The following is a 26,684-nucleotide window of genomic DNA, read 5'->3' on the forward strand; positions in this document are numbered from 1 at the left end:
AAAAACTCTCCTTCAGTCTCTCCATCAGTTTCCGTTTCTGTTTCAATATACGATTCAGTTTCTTTGTTCACAGTTTCGCGACAATCTTTTTTAGCGTATATCAAATCACAAACACTCAAATGAATTGAATGATTCTGGCAGATTTGATGTGGAAACTTAAATATGGTACCCAATTTCACCATCCAGCTTCAGCCATCCGTAGTTTTACCTACAACATCTTCATCATCTATACCGAATTCTTTTAATTTTTGCATTATCAAAATGTTTAATGTTTCGGCAGAACAAGGTGCTGGCAATCTTACCATTCCTAAACAATATGTTCGTTCGTGATGAACATTTAAATTGTAGTATCTTCTACCTCTATTGCTACACTATTCGTCACCTGTTAGTCCAAATTTTTCTCCTTTTGCTTTCAATGTAGCCAATCCAGCTATCATTAAACATTTGGCTTCAGCATTTCTAAAACTGTGAACGCTGACTTGGGCAAACTATGCCCATAATTTTCAAAAAGCATTCTAAGTGTTTCAGATTGAGTTATGAACCTAATCGAATATCCATCAAGAGCTGTCAACTTTGCAAGAAGATAGTTTAACGACATCTTAGTCAAAACTGGTCTGGAACTGGATGGTTTTAAATCTATTTTCTCGGAACTTTTGACGTGACCAATTAGGTCGTTTGTGCTGCTTCCTGGACAAGCGATTCTTTTATGGCATTTTTGCAATCTCCGTATTTCTTATCATTTACCACAACTTTATCAAAGTATTTCCAAGCTTCCGAAACCATTTTTCTCTATAAAAGAAAAATTATCAATTTGACTGTGATAGATATTTGTTCTTAATTTTTTTTTAATTGTGATAAGTTATCACGTTTTAAGTTATTAATTAAGTTATTTATTCTAATAGGTAAGTATAATAAAACATTAATTATTATTATTTGTTATCAGTGATAACATTTTATTACATAATTTCACCACAATGCACAGTGGGGCGAATATTAGACTTATGGTGGACAAAGTTATTTTGATCATACGATATACGACATTATTGTAAAAAAAATGTATTAAATGTTTAAAACTTACCTCGTTGTTACCTCGACCAGTTTTTGTATATATTATAAATAATTATCTTGACTTAAATTTTTTTTTTGTTAAGGTAAACTATTATATAGTTAAAATACATTAACTTATATCACACACGCATAATATTTTAAAAGTTACTGTTTACAATCTTTGCTTAAAAATTAAAAAATTCTTACTTTTTTGATAAAAAAAGATATTTTATTATGCATTACATTTTATTATACCACAACTGATTTTTGTGGATTTAAAAACTTCTATTATTAAAAAGATACTATTATACTCAAAAGAGTTTTTGAAATAGTACAATGGAAAGTACGAGAATGTTTTATTATATGGTTTTGAATAGAATAAACTTTTTTTGGGAGGTTTTTTTAACCACCACCACTAGGCCCATTGTGTATTACTAATTGCTTTGTGATGTAAATTAGTGTTGGTATTGAACAAAGAGAACACTTATATTTTGAAAACAACATGAACTATTGTAAAAGCAGCATAATAAGAACTTAATTATTTTACAAGTTAAAATTGATATTTTCTAAAAACCTCGTCGAAGTTCCGTCGAGGTTTCTCGATTTCTCTTGAACGCGTACACACGTACAAACAACACCATGTATTATTTTTTTTATTTTTTTGTGCCCCATAAAAACTTAACGGTCTTGTCACAGAGCACCGTGGAAGAGCATTTAAATAGGAAGTTCATACCTCCTTCCTTTCCAATGGTGCAAAATATGCCCACAGTTTTCTTCGAACTCGAGATCTCTTACTTCTAAAGCAAGCGTTCTAGCCACTGCGCCACGACCGCTAGAGCCTTTATCTCCACCTTTATGTATGCGGCCCCTTTTTAAGAAATTTTGACAGCTTCAGCCTCACTATTACTAGAACTGGACACAATTTGTCGGTTAGCATCTTTAAATGGTATCAAAGTAGTAAAAGTAAAAGAAAAATTGTTTTCAATCAAAATCGATCAATATTATTTTTAATTGAGTTCTTATTTATATAACTAACAATTGGTAAGTTTTTTTTTAACTAATAGTAAATGTCGAATTATTACTAAGACCTAGATCTTTATTGCTATCTTTTTTACATAAAGACGAAAAACCATTTTTCAAAATTGAATATCTCCAAATACGATGCAATTAAGGACGTTTTTTTTTTATCTTTTCTTGTAGATTAAAAAATTTTACTCGCCATTGCAATAAAAAAAATTATTTATTCGATTTACGCAGTCCGCATTTTATATTTATTTAAAAAAAAACAATAGCCGATATGATTATGAAAATAACGAACTTATTTGAATCAATGTTTTTTAAATAGGCGAATTTGCTCAAAACGTCTTGAGCAAGGTGACCCTTTTAAATAACACTTATGTGAAAAAACTCATTTAAAAAAAAGGCATTTAAAATAAATAATAATCCTTTTAAATTTAGTGAAAATTTTCAATTTTATTGCAGTTATCTTTTTTTTTATTATTTAGGCTGGCGTTTTTTGACATTCTTTTTTTTTGTGAAATATTTTTCAAAAAAAGTTCTTACTTTTAAATCTCCACTTATTTTTGTATTTATTATATATAAAAATGTTGCCATTCGAAAAAACATATTGGATAGTAATTAAAAAAGGCAACCGAGAAAAAGTAAGAATTTGGAGTAATACTGTTTTATTTTGAAGACTTGAATCAAATATTGTTTTGAAAAGTTCTATTCTTAGATTTCTTTTCGCAACCTCTATTTTTAATAAAAAATTAGGATAATACTTTCGATTTGCAATGGGTGAGATTTTCAAACTTCCAAATAAACTGTCTCAAGTCAATTTATGACCAAATTATTCACATAAAAAATGAAAAAACAACAACAACAAAACAAGATATTTTCATAAATAACTTTTTTGTCTCTCGTTTCTAATGTTTTATATAAGTTACAAACATGATCATTGGAAAGTATGGCAAGTTAAAACTTTTCGTTGAGCATAATAAATATGAACGTTTTTAACAACATCTCGTACAGCTTCAAATATTTGAATTTATTTAAACTTTTAACATCAAAATATATTTTAGGAGTTTTATATAGATCTATATTTATATAGAACAAATCTGCCCTTAAGTACATTAAGAATCAGAGCAATCTTTTTCACGCGATTTCGAAAAATTATTTTTCTTAATATTTACGTCACTTAAAATACCCAGGGTTCTAAAAAATCGAAAACTCTTCATTCACTGCTATGCGGGATACTAGTATTTCAACGACATATTTTATTACCGGCTACACAGAGTATGGGTACCGAATAAGTTAAGTGTAGAAAAACGACATACCAAAATGTGCAAATATATTTATTATAAATACAAAAAAAATTATTATCATTAAAAACTTTTAATAATTTTATAGCATTAAGTTATTACTAGTTTTTAATGATAATATTGAAAATCAACAAAACAAATATAAAATTATTAGTTACAATAATGAAATATGAAAGTTTTATAAATAAGCCTTATAAATAAGTCTTATAAATATTGAAATCATATTGATATAATTAATAGAGTAAAATATTTCCACGGACTAAAAAAATTCTTATTTAAAAATTTAACTAAAAATATCAAACATCTTCTCAGCAATACCAATAAAATAAATCATCTGGGCAATTCCAAATAAAGGGGCCACGACGACCATACGTGGTACAGCTCCTTTAAAGAAAGCTGGAATGCCCTCGTTTTTGTATATCTTAGTGGCGGTATCAAGAAATCCATTATAAGTTGCTTCTCCCTCGGCTCTTTTTAACACTTGGAGTCGTGTTTTGATAACATCAAGAGGAGTCACGGTTCCTGCACTAACCATACCAGCAAATAATCCACAGATAAGAGTGTGGACTAGAGGAGGTCGACTTCCATCTGAAGCAAATCCCTTTAAATAAAAGTTAAATAAGACAAAATATAATAAACAAAAATGGTTGAAAATTTGTATGACTTGTAATGTTCCATTGTAATGGTGCATTACAGGTACAGCTATTATCATATTGATTGTTTTTTTAATTACTATCATGAGGATAATTAAAAGGACTCTGACCATAACCATTTCAACTGGGTTTTAACTTTGTTGCTTAATCGTTACATCAGAATTACAAGGAATTTAATCATCAGAATTACAAGGAATTTAATCATCAGAATTACAAGGATTTAATTAATCAACAGCTTTGAAAAAATTTAATAATTTAAAATTTTTTATGTTTACTATGTTTAACTTTAAAATAGCAGTTATATTAATATACCATAACATTAATTAGTTATTTTAGCAAACACCTCACAATGTATTAAAATCCTAGTAATCTAAATTATTTTCATTAATTTTTAATGAAATTAATTTCGATAATTTCTAATCAAATTAATTTTATTATTTTCTCATGTAATTAAAAATAAAAACTCAAAACTTTAAAAAAAAAAGTTCGAACTTGAACACGTTCGAACTATATTGGAAAAAAGTTCGAACAATTTTTATCTTTTTTTACTTACTCGAAAAAGTGAAATAAACAGATACAAGTTAAATACAAAACTGTTTAATCATTTATTAAGAAATGCGAATTGACTATATATGGATTTTAATTTTTTTTTATTTGAGAACAAACAATATCCTTTAAATTAATAGTTTTTTTTTTTTATTTACTTATATTTATTGGTAAATATGCATTGAAATATTTAAATATATTTTTTTGAAATATTAGATTTTTTTACTTCTTTTTTTTTTTTTTTTTACCACTAATGAATTATATATTAAGATTGCAATATTATTTTTGCAATAATTAGACAATAATGGACAGAAAATATCTAAGCAGAAATTTAAAACGCAAACTGCAAAAAAAACAAAAAAAAAACAGACAGCAAGCAACATTAAAAAAATTCCCAAAATTGACTACTTTTACCCGATCTCCTGATAAAGCATAGGAGAAGAATAAATGTTTGTCAATATGTCAATCAATCAAACCCAACTGCAGAATGGGAATCAAACCCAACTCCAGAAATTCCACAGTTGCAGATCGTATCAGATAATTCTTCAATGAACAATGTATCGGCGTTATCCAATTCAACAGAGCAGCAAGAAAATGTGTCATATGGCAATGTAAGAATACTGTGAAATTTAGAGGAAGGAATAAATATTTAAATTTATTGTTATTATCATTATCACTATTCCTGTTATTATTATATTATTATCATTATTATTGTTATTATTATTATTATTGTTATGAGTAATATTGTTAAACGTATTATTATTTTTAATTGTATACTTAAGCTGCGCCGTTCTTTTGTGTTTTAGTCCAGTTTGTCAATATGTCAATCTGACCCAGCATTGTGGACAGATTTGAAAGAAACACAACGCTGTTAGATTTCTATAAAAGAAATTCCTAATCAAAATGTTGAAGACAAAAATGTTGAAAATCCCAAAAAGTTTCAAACACAAAAATTTGGTGCTGCTCTTTTATTTATTTTTAAGTTTAAAAATGGTGAAATTCGAAAGGCTTCATTATTTGCCATCCACAGGATAAATATTTTGTTTCTTCTGCTTGCTTTTTCAAGATTCAGACAACAATTTCAGAACTGGATTCAACGACTGGGCACATGGACTGCGTTCTATACATAGACACGAACATAGCAAGGAGCATTCTGATGCGTCCAGTGCTATTTTGGAAAAGTCACAATAAAAGGAAAAATTGATATTCATTTAAAACAGCAGTTTTAAATGAATATCAATTCCAAGGGAAGTTCTACGAAGAGTTGTTGAATGCTTGAAGTTTTAGTGCAGTCGAGGTCTAGCTCTTAGAGGTGATTCAGAAGAAATAGGTGACTTCAGTAATGGAAATTTTCTTGAGCCTTGGAGTTCTTAGCAAAATTTGACCCATTCCTAGCTAAACACTTAGAAAACCAAGGAAATCAGGGCAGAGGATTTGTTTCATACATTTCATCAACAAGTTATGAGGAAATACTCTTTTTAATGGCAAAAAAAAGTTCTGGCTTCCATTGGTAGCGAAATTGCCAGTGCTATGTACTTTTCACTGATTGTTGACTCATCAATTGACACTGCACACTTGACCAACTTGCAATAATTATTCGATATGTGAGCAAGGAAACTGTTGTGGAAGAAAGATTTATTGGGTTTAAATCTTCATGTGGACATAGCGGAAAGGCTATGGCAGATGCTGTAAAGAAAAAAATTAGATGAGCTTGGCTTAAACATTAAAAATACTTGTGGTCAGTCATACAACAATGCATTTAACATGTCAGAAAAATGCAAAGGCTTGCAAGCACTACTGAAAAGGAGAACCCAAACATTGAACTTATTCCTTGTGCAGGGCATTCTCTAATCTTAGTTTGGCGTAAATGCTGTAGACAACTGTGAGACTGCATCCGATTTCTTTAGGTTTCTCCAATGCCTGTATAATCTCTGTGCTTTTTCAACTCACAGATGGCAGATAGTTTGTTCTGGACTTGTTAGTCATGCTGGAAAGGACAGGAAAGTTACCATTAAAAACCTGAATGGGATAAGATGATCAGCAAGAGCCATTTCTACTAGTTTTACATTCAAATTACAATCATATTCTTGAGACATTCGAATCAATTATTCTGGACATTCTGGACAATCAATTTTCTCGACATTCAAGAAAGTCTAGAAGGTTCTCAAGCATATTTCCAAATCAGTACAAGCATGAAAATTCATGAAAGAAGAAGCGCTTTTTATTAAAAACTTAATAAGTGCGGCATAAACAAAAAAATAAATTTAAACCAAACTTAAAATATGACTTAAATTGTTGTTATACTAATGCCACTTCTTTAAATAATAAAATAGATGAATTGCATTACATTGTCAAGGCATATTTATATATGCTGATAAATATGCCTTGACGGTGTATAAAGATATATTTAATCTGCATTGCTGAAACTTGGTTTAACAAACTTTCTGATAAACATAAATTTGGAAAAATCAGAAGTGGGGTTGCAATTTATGTAAAAAATCAAATAAACTCATATGAGGTCACACTGCAAACTATAAACTGTATAGATACAGAACAAGTTTGGGCTTGTCTTAATTTTGGAATCAAAATTAAGACAAGATTTTAGTAGGTTGCATTTACAAGTCGCCAAATTCAAATGAACTTACTAATGAGAAAATTATAAATATTATAAAAAATGCCAAAAAATTGATTGAAAAAAAGTTCTTTACGGATCTCATAATTACAGGTGATTTTAATTATAACACAACTAGATGATTTTTTAAACAAAGTATTACCAGTTGGTATTTAAGCTGAAAAATGTGTAAATTGTCTTGATGAATGTTTTTTAAATCAATGCATTTTGAATCCAACATTTCAAAAAGTCACTTGTCATGAAACAAACATACTAGACTTAATAATAGTAAATAATGCCAATAGAGTCAAATGGATTCAAAAAAGAGCTCCTTTAGGTAACAGAAATCAAGGACATAATGTAATAATATGACAATACATTATAAGTGAAAAATATGTAAGCAAGACTTAAAAAAACACCTTTAAAAAAAATTTTAAATTGGGAAATTATCTTGAGATATAAACTATATACACTTGACAAATTGGAATATTCTTTTCTTGAACAAAAATATGAATGATTGTTGTGAGCTTTTTAATTATAATTACCAAACAGCTTGTATAAAATTTATTCCATTAGTAAAAATTAATTGTAATAACAGATAAATATTTCTTAATAAAGAGATTATAAATGATATAAAAAAAAACAAAAAAACTCAGGTCTATCAATAGATTCTCTTTATGGACAGATAGTTTAAAAAAACTCCCAATATATGGTATATAAAAAAGTTATTAAAGAGTACGAAAAAAACATAGTTAAAAAAGCAAAATCAGACCCAAAAATGCTCCATAATTATATCAACAGAAAACAAAAATTTTTAAATTATTTAACATCAATTGAAGATTCTAATGCGCGTATTATTACGGACCAAAAGCAGATTGCTGATACTTTTGAATGAATATTTTCAATCAGTATTTATAGAAGATAACAACGATGTTTTACTAAAGTTTGAAAAAAAGTGTTTAAATTCACTACAGTTTATTAGTATTACCTCAACTGAAGTTATTAATATGACAAATGCTGTTAACCCAAGAAAATCGGCTGGACCAGATTGAATTCATCCTTTTGTATTAAAAGAATGTGTAAATGCTTTTTCTAATCCATTAACTTTATTATTTAACAAATCAATTTAAGAAGGTGTAGTACCTATTTCATGGAAGACAGTAAACATAACTCTGTTGTTTAAAAATGGCAGTAGAAATAAAGTATCAAATTATAGGCCAGTTTCATTGACTTCAATCTTTGCAAAACTTTAGAACATTTAATATCTAACCAACTCTTACATAATTTAAAGACTAACAATTTATTACTTTCTAATCAGCATGGTTTTACAAAAGGTAAAAGTTGCACAACTAATCTCCTAGAGTACATGGATATAGTAATGACAGGTTTTGCAAATGGTAAATCATTTGACATCCTTTATACTGATTTTGAAAAAGCTTTTGACAAAGTTTCACATAGGAGATTAGCACTAAAATTTAAACATATAGGATTACATATATGCCATTGAAGTGGATAATTTCTTTTTTAACTGATAGGAGGCAAAGAGTTGTACTAGGAGAAAGTGTATCATCATGGGTGGACATAGTAAGTGGTGCATAGCGGTATTCGACTATAAATTGTTCCAAATACCGGGATCCCGGTATTTGGAACAATTTATAGTCGAATACCGCTATTTCGGTATTCGAAATAATTTCACCACTCGAAAGCTCAAAAAGTTTAAAATTTTAATTGATCTTATAAATGGAAACAAAATTCATCGTACAAAATTAAATGTGGATATATATATACCAATATCATATATGATATTGGTTATTTTTAGTTAAATTAAAATATTATATAAAATTCCAAATGGTAAGTTAAATTATACATTTTCTACCTTTTAGAAAATTTGTATTTAATACCGATATAAATATTCAAGATTTTGAGGAGCAAATGATAAAAATTCACGATGGTTTCATTTTGTAAGAGAAAAAGCAGGACAGTGTGCTAAATGAAAATTGTGTAAGAAAGTAATAAAAACACATGGAGGTTCTACAAGCGGTCTTCATACCCATTTAAAAACAATTCATAAAGTCAATTTGTTAAAAAGAGATGTAGGTAGCCCCACTGTTTTAGATTCTTCAGAATTTTTACAGACATCAAAACCTTCAGTAACTATAAACAACTTTTTTAAAAGTGATAAAATGGATGATTCATTGCCAGCTATTTTAGCTAGGATGACTGCGTGTGATGGTTTATCATTCAACATTATTTGCACATCATATGATATCAGAAAAGGCTTAACAGCCAGAGGCTTTTCTAACATACCAAAGGATCACAAAACAATTCACAAAATGGTATTGAATTACAGTAAAAATATACGAGAAGTAATTAAAGAATTATCGAGCAGAATTGCTAATGGAAACAGATTTTTTCTAACTTTCGATGAATGGATATCGATAAAAAAATAGACGTTACATAAATATTAATGTCCACTCTGACAAAGAATTTTAGAATCTAGGATTAATTCGTGCTTTTGGAACAATTCCTGCAGAAAAATGTGTTGAGCTTGTCAACGATAGGTTAAGTGATTTTAAGCTTTCGATCAAGAATATTGTAGGTATTACCACTGATGGCGCTGCAGTTATGACAAAGGTAGGCAGGTTAATCGAAGCACATCTGCAACTATGTTTAGCACATGAAATTCAGTTGGCTGTTATTGGCGTTCTCTATAAAAAACCTAATAATGAGGATAGTCTGTATAATGAAGATCCCAACATTACATCAGTTCCTACACCCAGATTTGAAAAAGAGCAGAATTCTACAGATGACGATGAATTAATTGATGAAGATTATGAAAATGAAAATGGTTTACTTATAATCTCCACCGAAAACGATGATGATAATTCTTCTTTTCTGGTACATCAGCAAACGTTACCATTAATTCAAAAAGTTCGAAAAGTGGTCAAAATATTTCGTTCTTTGCTTACAAAAAATGACAAAATCTTACAAAAATATGTAAAAGAAAAGTTCTGGAAAGAATTGTCTCTGACTCAAAAACACGATGGAATAGTTTGGTGTCTATGATGGAACGTTTGTCAAATTAAAAAATTGCATCAAAAAGAGTCTAATAGATTTAAAATCACCTATTTTTTTTTCAGATGCAGAGTTTGAAATGTTGAAATGTTGTCAAATATCCTTTCAGTTTTACTTCCTATTAAGCTTACAGTTGGAGCAATCTGCCAAGATGCAACTTTATTATCTGCAGATGCTGCTATTCAATTTATGATGAAATCAATAACTGGCCATCCATGCTCATTAAGTTATGAAATGAAAGCAGCTTTAAAAGTACGTATTCTTGAAAGACAAACAGAAATTTCAAGTGTTTTGCAATATTTACACAATGCAGACTCCAATGAAAATCCGAGCGATGATGAAATTGATAGAGATTATGAATTATTCCCAATCATTACCAAAGCTGCAATTGCAAAAGTTATCGTTTCACAGATACAACGTCTGGGTGTGGCGAACTTGCATTATGAAGCTGCACCTTTAGCAACAACATCTACTTCAGCGAACAATATAATAGACACAAATATAATATTCGACGTCGATGATGATGAAGTTGATCAAAGAAATGAAATTTCTCTGACTTTAAAGAAAAGTTGGAGATAGCAATATCAAAAAAAATTTGCACCAGATTACCTGAGAGTGAAATCAACCGAAATAAAAAAGATCTCACACGCTCAATAAAAAAAGAAATGTCATTTTTTGAGACAAATGGCATAAGGGGAAAATACTTAACTTTAATATATAATTATTTGCTAAGTTTTCAACCAACCAGTGTAGAATCAGAGAGATCTTTTTCGGTAGCTGGCTTAATCTACACCAGAAATCGGTCAAGGATGGGAGTAATTCGCTTAACAACCTATGTTTTCTGAAATCTTATATCAACAACCAACTGCAGAAAAAAGTAGAACCTTAAAAATTTATGTTTTCTTCCTTTTCTTATGATAAATATATAACTAACATTTTACTGAATTTTTTTTATTTATTTTTTATTCTTTAAATAAGTTAATATAGCTTTTTTTAATTGCCAAACCATTTTTTAATTATATTATTCATTCATTTGTATTATTAAAGGAAATCTAATTATACCGGTTTAATACCGGAATCCCGGGATTATAAATTTTCAATACCGAAATACTGGTATTTGATTTTTGGTTCGGTATTCTCAACCCTAGTGGTGCACCACAAGATTTTGTGCTTTTTCCAACTTTATTTTTAATATACATCAATGATCTTCCAAGTCAACTTACAAACCAATTGTTGTTGTATGCAGATGATTGTAAAGTAATAGTTGAAGTTAATAATGAAATGGATGCACATGCTTTACAAAATGACATTGGTAAGTTAGAAAAATTGGTTATAAACTTGAAAATGCAATTCAATTTAAAAAAATGTAAAATCATGCATATTCATGAAAATAAAATTTCATAACCAACAATAATATAAAGCAAGAATTAATTACAACTAAATTAGAAAAGGATCTAGGCGCATTAATTTCAAATGACTTAAAATGGGAATCACAAATCAAAATTGCATCATCTATTGCAAACTATAAATTTGGTAAAATATGCAAATCATTTAAGTATAAAGAAAAAGGAACTAATAAAACTGCTGTATTGTAGTTATATACAACTGTGTGTAGTGTAGTTATATATGGCTGTGTGTAGTGTATTTATATGCGGCTGTGTGTAGTGTAGTTATATACAGCCACATTTAGAATTTGCAATACAGGTATGGAGTCCTTATCTTGAAAAAGATATAAACATAATAGAAAAAATTCAAAAACGAGTAACGAAATCTGTACCTAAGCAACGTCATCTATCATATAATGATAGACTAAAAAAAATGAAATGGAGATCTTTAAAACAACAAAGAATATGAGGAAATCTTGTACAAATGTACCATTGGTATTATGATATTGAAAAAATAACTTGGAAAATACCCCCTCAACATTTGTGCTCTTTAAATTTTTCAGGTCCGTCTTTAAACATTATAGGTAACAAGCATCGTTTATTCACCAATATAAATAATATTAATTAAAATATTAAAATATTTTAAAAAATTGAAATCGTGAGGGTTTTTTTACAAATCGCAGTCAAATTCTGGAACAAATTACCGATTGAAACAGTGAAAGTAAAAAATCTCAAAAATCTAAACTAGACTTAAATATATTTAACTTCGCTTTGTCTGTAAAATATTTAACATGGCATTAAATCTTTTACAGATAAAACAAGGCAATAAACAGTATTGTATACTATATTATTATTAATAATATAGAAAGTACTAATTATAATAATATAATTAGCAAAACAATTAAAGATTATAATTTAATCAATTTTGAATTTAACAAAATTAAAACTAATAAAATAAATTTAAAGAAATAAAATTAATAAAATTACCTTTGAATTTAAGTATGCAAACAATGGGAAATATATGCAAGAGAATGGAACGTCCCTGAAATGACATTAAATGGTTCCTAATTGATTTAATAACTTGTTAATAATAATTAATTGTAATAACAACTTTCAAAATAAATTTTTTTTGAATAATGGAGAACAAATAAATTATTTAAATAATTGTGAATAAAATGGCTTAAGAAAAAAAAAAAAAAAAAATCTAAATTCAAACCAATTTTTTTCATTACTTTAAATCAATAAATGATTGATTTGAACAGACATTTGATTGTTTTATCAGTTTTATTTTAGTTTCTGTAATACCATAGTAGATCAAGTAAACAACTTAATAATGTTTAACTAAACCAAGATGTTAAACTCATCCTATATTGAGAAGGTAAGGTTCAGAAGCAAGGAGTTCATCTATCAAAAATTGAGTTTTTTCGGTTCAAAAAAAATTAATATATCAACATTCCGTTGGCACAAACTACTTAAACTATTTCACTATGTCATTTTTAAATAAGAAAATGATACTAAGAAAACCCTAACAATAAAAGTGTCAAACCATGTTAAACTTAAAAAAATCACTACAAAATCCCACATTCAAACTAATGTCTCCTTCAAAACAAACTGTTATTGTGTTCTTGCAATAGTTATTGTGTTCTTGCAATAGTTATTGTGTTCTTGCAATACTGCAGTAAATACTCAATAAAAAATCAAAACAAAAGTAAACAACAACAAAAACAATAACAAATAAAACAATGAACAAAACAAAGCAATAAAAAGCCATTTTTTAGATGACAGTTATTTAGCTTTTGTTGAAGGAAAAAAACAACACCCTTATAGTGTGGAATTCAAAAAAGTTGTTTTTTATAAGGCAACAGTAATAGATTTGCTGCTTGCATTTTATCTTGAAACCTAAGCATTTTAGAGAATTTTTTAAACTAATTGCTAGTTAGTTTAGAATTCTACATTCAGTGCTAAATGTTACATGGGACAAGCCTTTTAAGGGGAAGATTCAAAAGTTTTTGGCCCCTATTATTATGGGCCCGCCCGCAGTTGCAGGAGGGCATAGAGATTAGGGGCACATGCCAAATTTTTTTTAGCTTTAATAATAATCTTGACTAAAATTTCAAAATGCTTTTTATTTATTTATATCTAAAAAGTTAAAACAAACTGTATCAACTCATAAATATACAATTTAGTTAAGCGGTAAGTATGATGTAGTAAAGTTTTAAAGCAAAGTACAATAGTGAAGCTTTTGTATCAAAACAATAACTTGATTAAAAAAAAAATTACTAAGACAGATGTCGCGGTGGCAGTGTAGCCTTCATTACTGATATATTTATCTCTAATGAAGTTAATTAGATCTATAAAACTTTTCTCAAACAAGTTTTGATATCTGTCAAAGTTTACAATGAACACATACTTATCTAGGTTATACATAGACCAAATGATGCTAATTTAATATAATAAATCGCTGAATCTTTCAAATTAGCTCATAGCTTAATTAGAAAGGCCTATGATGGCTGCTTCATTGTCTGTAATTTTAACATACCACATTTTCTAGATCCTAACACCCTACGGTTGCTCAAACCATATGTTGAACTTGTTATTTACTTACAGCAGTAATTCTATTTCAAAATTGTTTCATAATTCTATATTAGGTAATAATACTAAGGGCCGCTTTAGTATCACTTGAGGAATAATAGTTTCAAAACTGTTTCCCGAAAGTGAATCTCAGTTGTTTAGTTACAGCAGAGGTGATTAATATTCAATATCAAACTTTATTGCATCAACCAACTGGAATATTTTATTTCTGCATAAAACTATGGATCAAATGTTTAATTTATTAATTTCTAACAACTTTACTGTTAGCGAATATTTTATTACCAAGGTTAATAATAAAAAAAAGTATGATCCTTGAGTTACATATTAAAAACTTATTCCAAGCAAAATCCGCTTGGTATATCATGTTAATCAACTGCTCAACTAAATGGAAAAATAAAAAACTTAAAATAAATTGCCATCTTCTAAACAATTCCGTAAAATGAATATTTAATGCAAAAAGAGCACATAAAAAAGAAATAATATTAAAATCCCTCCGTATAATTTCCATCGTTAAAAAGTGTTATTAACCTGAATGAACTTACAATGACAACTGGGTTTTTTCTATTTCAGACATTATTAAATTACCAATATAAACCCTATAAATATTTTTTCCATTTACAAAAATCTTTTATAAGTTCTTTAATTCTGGAATACTACTCACTCCCTAGAAATTAGTAAACTTTAGTTCGATCTATAAAAATGGGAGATAAATTACTTGCTGGAAACTATCGATCTATTTCACTTAACTCTGTTGCCTGCAAAAGAGTCAAAATACTTGTTAAGAACAAAATCTTTAGGCACATGAACAATAATAAAATGCTCTCTGCAAAACAACATGGTTTTGTTCACCATAAATTATGCGTGATTAATCTAATAGAGACTTTTGATATTATTTCATCTTCTATAGCACTTCACCAAATTTATTGATGTAATCTTGATTTTGCCGAAGCGCTGATTCTCTAACTCAAAATAGAGTTATGTTAAAATTAAGGTATTGCAGAATAAATGGGAAACAATAAAAAGGTATAATAAATCAATCCCTAAAAAGTTCTACTAAAGTGTATAATTAAGAAGTTATTATTTAATGTAACGTTAAGTGGAGCACAAATTTTTGAACAGTTGTCTCAAAGTCCTTACGAATTCTTGGTATGCAAAGAGACATTCACTTTCATTGATAAAAATATGGTTCTCAGTTATATAAAGTGTTTATTAGACCACACCATAAATATACAGTGTCTATTAAGGCATCTTATTTAAAAACTGATAAAGCCTTAGTTGAATCCATTTAACACAAAGCAACAAAATGGACTTCCAGCTTGAGACATCTGTCATACTGCGAAAGACTAAGAAGATTGAATCTACCATCGTTGACTAAGTGTTTTGGTTGGGGCAGCAATAAGCTTAGGGTTAGGAGAAATTTTCTGCACTTTTTTTCTACATTTTACACATTGAAAATTTCCGCATTTTTGCATTTTACCTGTATCCACAAAAACATATTATGATATAAGTTTCTAATTTAAAAATATAATAGCAGTATTGATGTTATATTAGACATTACCCATTAGCATAGCAACTGCAAAAAGATCTTTAAGCACATTAATACACATTTACGGACAACAATGGCGCAAATCATTTTGTGTGCAGTAGACCTAATAGCTACTGAATCAGAAATAGCAGCTTAATTAAATTTAAAAGGTATTATACACCAATTTGCAGCTATAAAAACAATAAAAAAACTTTCATTAGATTTTCACTTACTAGACTTGCAGAGTATAACATTCTGGTTTCTATTAAACTAAATCTAAATTGAATTTAAAAATAAGGTTATTGTTTTCATGTTAAACTTTTGTCAAGAAAAGGGGAAGGGGGGATGGGCAAGCAGAGAAGTAATTTAGGGCCTGGATTAAAATTTTGCGAGGAGGCCTATTTTTTGTCGCTACACTACTATTCCATGCTTGTAGCTTACAGCTTAATGTTAGCTTATGTACAGCTTAATGTTAGCTTATGTACAGCTTAATGTTAACTTATTTACAGTCTAATGTTAGCTTATGTACAATCAAAATAAAAAAACATTTTTTCGTCAAACTAAGTATTATCATTTTTATTATTCTTATTTGCAGATTTAAATAAAAAAAGTCCTTCAAAGATGAACAGTTTTAGTTTTTTGTTAAACTTTTTATTTTAAATAATATGAAACTTTATATCTACCAATTCTATCAGTTAATACAAAAGATAATGTTGAGTGACAACTCATTTTTTACAAGTTTACTAGTGAATATTTTAAAAAGACATGACTTAATCTCTACAATTCTGAATTTCTATTTTAAAAGTCAAACCCTAAGAACCCTGTTTTTGTAATTGAAAAAAATTTTTAATTTTATATTTTGAAGTCACATGTGGTAATTAATAGTTCGTGACATAAAATGGAAAAGTTTAACCACTGCTACGATTAACCATTTGAAGCTACAACATAACACTCCTTGAATGTAGAGATCCAACGATTTTTAATTCTATCCGAATGTATTAACAAGTCCTTGATCAAATTGAATTTTGATCCCATTTCAGAAAATCATATTTTAACGCTACAAAACCTTGTTGGTGTTCTCACACCAGTTGAAACTACCATTACTGAATTGAGTAAAAATGATGCAAATTTCATAATAACTGAAGGAATTTGAAAATTTTTGTTTGAAAAGTTGCAACCAATGCAAACTAGTCTAGCCAAAAAACTGTTACACACAAATCAGAAAAAGGATGGACAAAAGAAGAGATCTAGTTTTAATGACTCTGATAATTTATCTACAGAGTGGAAATATACTAAGTTCTAACGATCATTTTAAATATTAAAAAATGCAGCAATTTTATTTGCTGTTAAAATTATGAAACAAATTTATCCTCAAATGTTTATAGATGAGCATGTCATTAATAAAGATGCTAACTCTTCTTCATCTAATGCAGATGATTTAATAGAAGTAACATAACAAGTTGGATCGCAAAAAGAACTCCAAAATGCAATAAGTTTTATTTCAGATCCACAAAACACTCAAAATCCTTAGCCAAATTGATGTATATATATATATATATATATATATATATATATATATATATATATATATATATATATATATATATATATATATATATATATATATTGAAGTGAAGAAAGAATTTGGTCAACATGATTCTTTCAAAAAAAGATCGACAACCCTGTACGTTTTGTATCACACTTAAATAACAACTTGCCCAACTTCAACAGCTGGGTTATTCCATATCAAATCACCTAAAGGCTCCCAGGGTACCACCTCAGATTTGCTTTAAATTTTGACCACACACAGCTTGATTGACCAATTTGTTCAAAAGTTATGATGGAATTAAAAATGACCAAAATCCGAAAAATTTGTGTATTAGGAGCTTACAGAAGTTTTATTCGATTTTTGACAAACCATAACTTTTTAAATAAAGATGGTGATCACCTAAAATTTTGTAGGGTAATAGTTTTTCACCCAAATAATCCATTATTGCAGTTGTTTTTGACTGATTTTTTACAGTTTATACAGTTATTGTACCTTAAAGTTGCTAAATATTGCAACACTATAAATATTTTTTCGAACTTTAACGTGTTACAGTTTAATACTTACTTACAGAAAGTGGATTTTTTTGTTACCTTTGTGTACTTAGGGTCACCACTTGTTAGAATAATCAAAATTATGCATTAAAAATTAATTTAGCACATGCAGCAGCCTATTAAAAAATCGCTTTTTTTTAAATTATGATAAATTACATCGACTTTGCTGGCATAGAAAGTAGCGTTGAAATAAATGATGAAACTTTTTAATGTTGAGGTTCTATATATAGAAAATCACCAAAAAAATTTAAAGACCTATACTCTATCTTATGACATGATTGTAGCCTTTTGAGAGTGATGATATTTTCAAAAGGAGAATGTTATTAGACTATGAGCTAGTCTTAGGTCGTAGTCTAATAATTAGTCATAGGGATGACAGTAGTATATTTTTTATTTATCTGTGAATGAATATATTCAGTTTTCTTTTTAATGACATAATGTCTTAATTTGTACTACTAATAATGACATAATCAGTGTCATAATCAGTGTCTGATATTTGTTAGTTTTTTTGAGATTTAATATGTTTATGTCTTTTTTAAACTTTTTAGATCAGTAATAAAAATAAAAAAATAATAAAAAATGACAGAGAAATGTTGTGTGGGGAAAGTTTTAAATGAAGGTTGCGACAAAACGTATTATTGTAGAATGATTGGAAGGATAAAACTAAAAGATATTGTGAACACAGATGTTGAAATTTTAATTCAAAGAATTGGACATACTTTTAAACTAAATGAGGAGATATGTTTTCACTATGAAAAAGCCTATATTTCTAGATATGAAGCGCTTCAGAAATACTGCTGTGATCCATTTAAAGTCCACAAGAAAAAAATTATTAAGGGATTGTGTAAAGTTGATATTTTAACAGCAAGTCAACTTAAGATCAAACCTGGTCAAAAACTTTGCACTAACTGTTTGAATGAATTCAAACTTGAACAAATTACAGAAATGTTTAGTCAAGAAGGTGAAGACAAAGATGTTGATGATGAGGAGTTTAGTTCTTCAGACCTAAATAAGACAGTTTTAAATAAGAGTGCTTCTTTACTGGAAATATCTCCTCTAAAAAATGTAAGTAAATGTGACAAATTAGAATATGGAAAGCAAAAAGTTAAAAAACTGGAAACAAGTATGACAAACCTAGTAGCATCCGCATTGGATATAGACCCAAAAGAAATAATATCTGAGAAAAAGCAAAAGTGCATTAACTGTAATGATTTAGACAAACTTTTAGATGTAATAAAGGAAAAAGTAAAAATCAGTTTGAATGAAGAAAAAATTCAGTTACTAACATTAACTCCTGATAGTTGGACAATTAAAAAAACTTGCAATGCATTTTCAGTTTCAGACCATCTTGTTAAGAAAGCCAGAAAGCTGAAAAATGAAAAAGAAATACTTGCTAAACCTGAGGCTAAAAAAGGACATCCTTTGGAGAATATTATTAAGCAGAGAGTCATTGAAATACATGAAAAGACTTTGTTTCTGTGCGTATAAATAATGTTAAAGTTCATAAATAAAAACGCATAATATTAGTTCGTTTAAAAGAACTTCATCTGGAATTTAAGAAGTTATGCCCTGAACACAAAGTTGGATTCAGCAAGTTCTGTGAACTTTAGCCAAAGTGGTGCCTTACTGTTAATAGTAGTGGAAGCCACTCAGTTTGTGTATGTTCTTACCATCAAAATGCTAAGTTGATGTGCTCTGCTCTTCCTAACAGCCATTTAATATATTACAAAGATTTAATGAAAGTATGTGTTTGTAATAAAGATAGTCGAAACTGCATGTTTCATCTATGTTTCATCTGCCCTGGTAAAATAAATTTGAAGACTTATTTAAAAAATGTCTTTGAAAAGAATGATTTTGATTTTGATGATCAGATAACATATAAACAATGGGTGTCAACTGACTGAACAGCACTTATCTGTCCAAACAAGCATAAGTGAAACTTTGTATGACCTTTGTCACCACCACTTTATCAAAGAAGCACAGTCTTCCTACTTATCAGAGGCAAAACAAACATTAGACCAATATACCTGCATTATTCTAATGGATTTTGCAGAAAACTATAGTTTTCTTGTACAAGATGCTATACAAGGGTTTTACTGGCAAGCCGATCAAGCTAACTTACACCCATTTACTGTTTATTGCAAAGATGAAAAAGATCACCTAAAATGTAAATGCTATTGTTTAATTTCTGACCATCTTTTTCATGACCAATCAGCAGTCCATTGTTTTCTCACAAAGTTGCTCCATATGGTCAAAATCAAACTACCCACAGTGAATAAAGTTAAATACTTCAGGGATGGTGCTGCGTCACAGTATAAAAACTATAAATGTCTAATAATCTTAATTTATCACATAGTAGATCACCAAATAAATGCTGAGCATCACTTCTTTTTCTACGTCACATGGCAAAAGTCTATGTGATGGAATAGGAGGTACTATAAAAAGAGAAGCAGCAAAAGCTAGTCTACGAGCAGCAATTACCAATCAGATTCTCACACCACAAGATTGGTTTACATGGGCTCAAAAAAACATCAAAGGTGTTAACATATTTTATCTTTCAAGTGATGAGATCAATAACCATGAAACAACTTTTAACCTTCGGAATCAATATGAAGGGATGCGCACAGTTCCAGGAACAAGAAGCTATCACTGTTTTGTACCAGATGGAGAGAAATTGTTTTTACGAAGAATCTCTAGTGATACTGTCTATGATACTCATGTGTTAAATGATGTTAATTTGATTTTAAAAAATCGTTCAAATTTTAACCGGTAAATTTATTGCATGCTTTTACAATGAAGAATGGTATATAGGGCTTGTGGTTGATATTTGTAATGAAAACCAAGACGTTAATGTGAAGTTTATGCAAAGAAACAAATTAAATTTAAAATGGGCAATCGATGCATGATCAAGTCAGTGTTGGGTTTCATTTGACAAGATAATATGTCAAATAAGTGTTCCATTGATTAAAAGTATAAGTGCTCGTGACTATATTTCTGCTAGTAATGACTATGACAGTATTATGAGTTATATAAATCAGAGATAAGCTAATTAGTTTCATGTATACATACTTTTTCTTTTAACTGATATCTTACTCTTTGAATGCACTTTTTTACAGTATAGTTTGTATAAAATTTGTGGTAAGTGGTATTTTTTGTTCTCCTTTTGAAAATATCATCACTTTCAAAAGGCTACAATCATGTCATAAGATAGAGTATAGGTCTTTAAATTTTTTATGGTGATTGTCTATATATAGAACCTCAACACAAAAAAGTTTCATAATTTATTTCAACTGTTTATGCTACTTTCTATGCCAGCAAAGTCGATGTAATCCAGCTTCTGAAAGAGTATTCTCAACAGCAGGTCCAAATAAAACAAAAAGGAAGAACACGTTTAAATTTTGAAACATTCAATTCACTTTTGTTTTTAAAATATACGTTTCTAGAAAAAAAATATTTAAAAAAAAATAGAATCATTCAAAATCAATTATTAAGCATTTTTTAACTTAATTAATATTATTCTTCATTTTTGTTAATATGCCATTTTACTTTTGATAAACTACTTGAGTATTTGAATATTTTCATTATTCAACATTTGAATAGTTGAAATGCTCCAGAAGTTTGGCGGTTAGCTTGTAAGATAATCTTAAGATAAGTTTGCTCATCTATTTGAACTATCCGTAAATTCATTTTAATATTATTTGCACTTGAAATTACCTATATGAGAACTCTATGTTTACAATACTTACTTGTGGAAAGATTTTTTATTAACTTATGAAAAACTATCTAGATAAGTATTGCCATATCAAAAATTTGAAACAAATGTTTTGTATCTAGCACGTTGATATCAAAAATTTGAAACAAATGTTTTTAACATGTGTTAAAAAAAAAAAAAGAAAAGTTGTAGACATGTCAACAACAACAAAAAAGCAGCAAAACAATATTGAAAACAATTAAGTTGTGAATCTAATAATGTAGCAAGATTCAAAAGGATTATCTCAATGAACTTAAAGAAATTAAAGGATGCATACAGGTAAAAAACAGCAAGCAAGCTAGAAGACAAAGTAAGCTTAACTTTGATGATAATCAGCAAATAAATCAAGTAAAAACAGCAATTCCAACAACAACATCAGCAAACCAAGTCTATGGTAAAAAGTCATAGTCAAAGTAGTAAATGACAAGTCAAAATAGTAAATGTTATCAGTGTAAAAATTCAAAATACAGTTTGGCTTTATCAAAAATAGATACCTAAAGGTTTTATTGCATAAAAAAAAAGGCTGCACAAGTGACAACATAACTCAACATCATAACAAGAATAATCAAATTGAGTTCTGAAATCAAAAAGAAAGTTTATTGGGTGTGATGACACCCAAATCAATGCTACAATGGAAACTTAGGTGTTATATTTCCATGCGAAGAAAATGTTGCACCCTACTAAGAATTTATGGATCACTATAATTTGCATTTTTCTTTGAAATGTTTTCGACTCTTTTTGACTCTTTTTTTTTAAAGTTATTAAGGTGTTCCAAAAGATCTAACACAAGGCACATTTGTGCCTTAAAAAGTTCATGAACTTTTTTCCTCTAAAATTTAGGTTGATATCACTTCATCTACACTATAAACTATGCTTTGTATAAGATATTAGAAAAAAACACCAAGCATAAAATCAAGTATAAAAAAAAACACCAAGTATATCCTAGCTTAAAAATTAACTAAAAATAAACAATTATGTAATTTATAAAAATGAATTTAAGATATACTTTTTAAATGCAAGATTATCTTTTTAAAAATCATTCATAAACTGCATAATGCAACTTTAAAAAAATGAAAAACCATAATTAAAATGTCTATATAATTATCAATGTTTTAATTAAAAGTGAAAAATTCTAGTAATCTTTGAAAAGTTACACTAAATAACTTAACCACATTTTCTAACCTCATGAGAGTTGCACCATATCCTTTATATACACCACGAATTCCTTTTTCTTTAATCATTTTTGTTGCAACTTGAGTCGCACTTATTCGATGTAAAGATGATGCTGAACCTTGAAACATAAAAATTATTACGCATGTTAAAAGTAAAAAAATTAGTAGCAATTTGTTTACTAATTGATGTTATGTTTGAAAAACTTATGAAACACTCATGAAACATGTTTTTTGCTTTTCCACATTTGTAAAAAAAAAGTTTCTGATTTTAAAAGTTCCTACTTAAAAAATTTAAAGAATAAAAAGTTTGAATGTTTTTAAAATATATTGAGCAATAATGTATTAGTAAACTTATCTTTTTCTTTAACTTTTTATCATTAATTTATAAAAAGTCACACACATAAATGACACATTAAGAATTTTCACTAAATTTTTTATGCTAACATTTTCGGCTTTACTTGCATAGATAATGCAATTTTATTATATTGATATGCAATTAGAACTGAAGGTAATTCAACTTTATTATATTGACATGCTGAAGATAATGCAACTTTGTTATATTGACAGGCAATTAGAGTCAAAAATGCACTGGATATGGTGTAGGCAGAAATAATTAAAGCCAGGCTATTTTGCAGTGATGATGTAGAAGTGAAGCAGAAAAATCAAATAAACAAATCTAGTTAAAAATTTCCATATATATTACACAGATATTCACATTTTATAATTTAATTTCAGGTTATATTTTGCACTCCATAGTTTATTAAGTTTTTTTTAGGCATTTGAAATTCATAAACAATTCTTAAATATATCTTAATTTTAGTTGAACTAAATAAGATTCTACCTAAATAAAAACATTTTTTCAAATACTGTGCAATGCAATCAATAATTTTATTAAAATGTTATGAACTAACTCAATATATAACTCTTGTATGCTTGTATATTGAAAGACTTATATAAAGGTTATAGAAGACTTACTTTGAGTATAAAAATATACATCTATATTCATATATAATATATAATAATAATTTATAATATACACACATTAATGTAATATATACTTATATTTGATATTATTATTGAGGGATCTCAAGACGTTTTTTAGTATAACTATATATATAAAGGAATATAGTTCACAAATAAACTATATATATAGTTATACTATTATTATGTATACTATTTATATTAAGTTTTTAATAGCAGAATCTTTGAACTACATTATTGTTCAAACATCCTGTTCTTATAAATTTAATATAAATTTATTGTGTAGATTTTAAAAGATAAACACAGTATGTAAAAAATATCTTGCTATTTTTTATTGTCACCTCAAAGCAAGAAGGCGCCATCTAAGTTTTTTGCTTAGCGGAGAAAAATTTTCTCCACTAAGCAAAAAACCTAGATGGTGCGTCCTTTCTTTGAGGTGATGAATTATTTTCATGATCATCAATTTTCATGTTAGAGCACAAAACACTCAATTATATTATAATTAAACTCTTTTATGCTCTAACATAAAAACTGACAAAAAAAACCTAGATGGTGCGTTCTTGCTTTGAGGTGACAATATATTTCCTATAAAGTTCGATAAAAGAGCAGCATGAGGGACTAAATTAATTTTGTTCCCTCTTCAGCAAGTTATATTTCCTAAATTAAAATATTTTTTTCACAAAATTAAAATATTTCAAATTCATCAATGCAAACATTTAAAAATGCAATAACATTGCATTTTTATTTAGCAAAAATATATGATTATAACACTCATCTGCATCTTTAACACGTTCACTGCGAGATTCTTTAAATTATGCTTTATTTCTTTGCCGAGCCATAAAGTCTGCAATGATTAATTTTTGCCAAGGCTTTCATTCTCATTGCCAAGGCTAGATATCAAAATTTCAATTAATAAAATATTTTTAATCGAAAATAATTCTATAGTATTTTTTATTCTGAATATAACTGACAAAAAATAAGTACTACGAGTATACTCGTAATTGGCAGCGAACGTGTTAAGCTCTACTTGTCCAAACCATCTTTTCTGGCACTCCTATCAGATACACTCACTATTCCTAATCTCTAAGATAATTGCTAGTATATATATATAAATATATATATATATATATATATATATATATATATATATATATATATATATATATATATATATATATATATATATATATATATATATATACATACATACACACCTGGTATATTCAGATCAACTATTAATAAAACTGTTAAACTTAAAGAAGAAATGAAGAAAACACTACATTTAAAAAGTTAGTCACTGCCCTTTTATAGTTTACATATTAGTCATTTATAACATTCAGTGTTAGTGTTGAAGAATAAACAAAGAAAAGTAAAGTATAGATCTACCAGACGGTAGTTAAGTGCTAGATCTACCAGACCGAAAAGCAGATACTGTTGTTAGAGGTATAACAGCTATTTTAAATGAATACAATTTATAGAAGAGTATAAAGATGATTGTAGCAGACACAACAAATGTAAACACAGGAAGAAGGAATCAGATCGTCAGTCAGTTACAAAGATATTTTACTTTAAAGAAACAGGAAGAACCACAATTTGTTGGTTGTCAATATCATGTTTTTAACTGAGTCCTCACGTAGTAGTGGATGAAGAATCTGGAAACAACATATTACCCAATATCGAAAAACTGTTTATCCCAGAACTTGTAAATAACTACAAACAGCTAAGGAAGAATTTCAAAAATGGTAAAGAAGTGATTGAAACAGAAAAAGGATGTGATGATATGAAATTTCTGTTTCATTTAACTCAGGTATTTCACTTTTTTTAAGAATCTTGAGTATTTCCTAGAGTGAAGTTTCAGAAAATACATAAATTAAATAATGCAAGATGGAATTCCTGAGCAATACTAGGTCTTTTGGCATTTTACTTTTCTACCTGAGATAAGAGACTCACTACTCGACATTTGTAGAATCATCTCTTACAGATGGGCGGACGATTGGTTTACTGACCAAATGAATAATACAGATGATTATTGAATATTTATTTGCAGGCCTTGTTTTAAATAAAAATTGGTTTTATATTTGTTGTTCTTAATTAGTAAAATAAAACAAAACAAGTTTATTTTACTAATTAAGAACAACAAATATAGAAGTGTTATTTTCTAAATGTACATATTGTGGAATGTCTATTTTGTTTAAATTTTTGTTTTTGTTTTTTAAAATAAAGTAATTAAATTTAATATTACATTTTTTATTATCAATTTACATAAAATCATTTCTTTCTCGTCTCGATATTTGTATAAATGAATTAAAATATCTTAATTTTTTTTTTTCATTATTTCCTAAAATTGCAACTTGGAAAATAATGATTTTTTACTTTTAAAAAGTTATTAACAAATAAAAAATAATACTTGTTGCAAAGAAAAAAATTCAAGTTTTTTACTTTACCAGCGCTTTTTTTTGTGACAAACAAAGATTCAAGTACCATAAAAAATACCATTGTGCTTTCACTTGTCTTAAGGCAAGAAAGTTAAACATACAATTTATGTATATTTTAGATGTAGTGTTATAAGTTATAACATGGTTACAAGGAATTTATCATTTTGTAAAAAATGGAAAAATAGGAGAAAAATTGAGAAAAAAAAATCTAATTTTTTTTTTCTTTTATTGACTTTTTTTATTCAAAATTCTTTCTAAATTATAAGGAAATGTCTGTTTTTACTTTTTTGATATCGCACAAGCTGTTAATTATATAAAGCTGATGTAACTTTTATAAGATATTATTTTTCTAAACTTTTTCGCAAATTAAAACTCATAAATATAAACGAAGACATTGCAAGAGTTATATTGCTGCGTAATTCAAGCAAAAAAATTAATAATAGAGTTATATCCATTTTTTCTAATTATAAAAAAATAAACTCTTAATAAG

At 27.9% G+C, this 26,684-nt stretch overlaps 1 protein-coding gene across 2 annotated transcripts in view; it reads right to left on the reverse strand.

Moving 5' to 3' along the window:
* Nucleotides 1–3,388: 3,388 nt before the first annotated feature.
* Nucleotides 3,389–26,684, reverse strand: part of LOC100201695 (mitochondrial glutamate carrier 1) — a 52,847-nt gene continuing 29,551 nt past the window's right edge. For both annotated transcript variants that reach the window (XM_065812803.1, XM_065812804.1), the window contains 3 exons: nt 22,789–22,897; nt 12,626–12,680; nt 3,389–3,969 (listed from right to left, as the gene is read on the reverse strand). In XM_065812803.1, coding sequence (XP_065668875.1) covers nt 3,652–3,969; nt 12,626–12,680; nt 22,789–22,897 — 482 coding nt within the window. In that variant the 3' untranslated portion in view covers nt 3,389–3,651. The remainder of the gene's footprint in view (nt 3,970–12,625; nt 12,681–22,788; nt 22,898–26,684) is intronic.

This window comes from Hydra vulgaris, chromosome 12 (assembly GCF_038396675.1).
Source record: "Hydra vulgaris chromosome 12, alternate assembly HydraT2T_AEP".
In the NCBI taxonomy this organism is placed as follows: Eukaryota; Metazoa; Cnidaria; class Hydrozoa; order Anthoathecata; family Hydridae; genus Hydra; species Hydra vulgaris.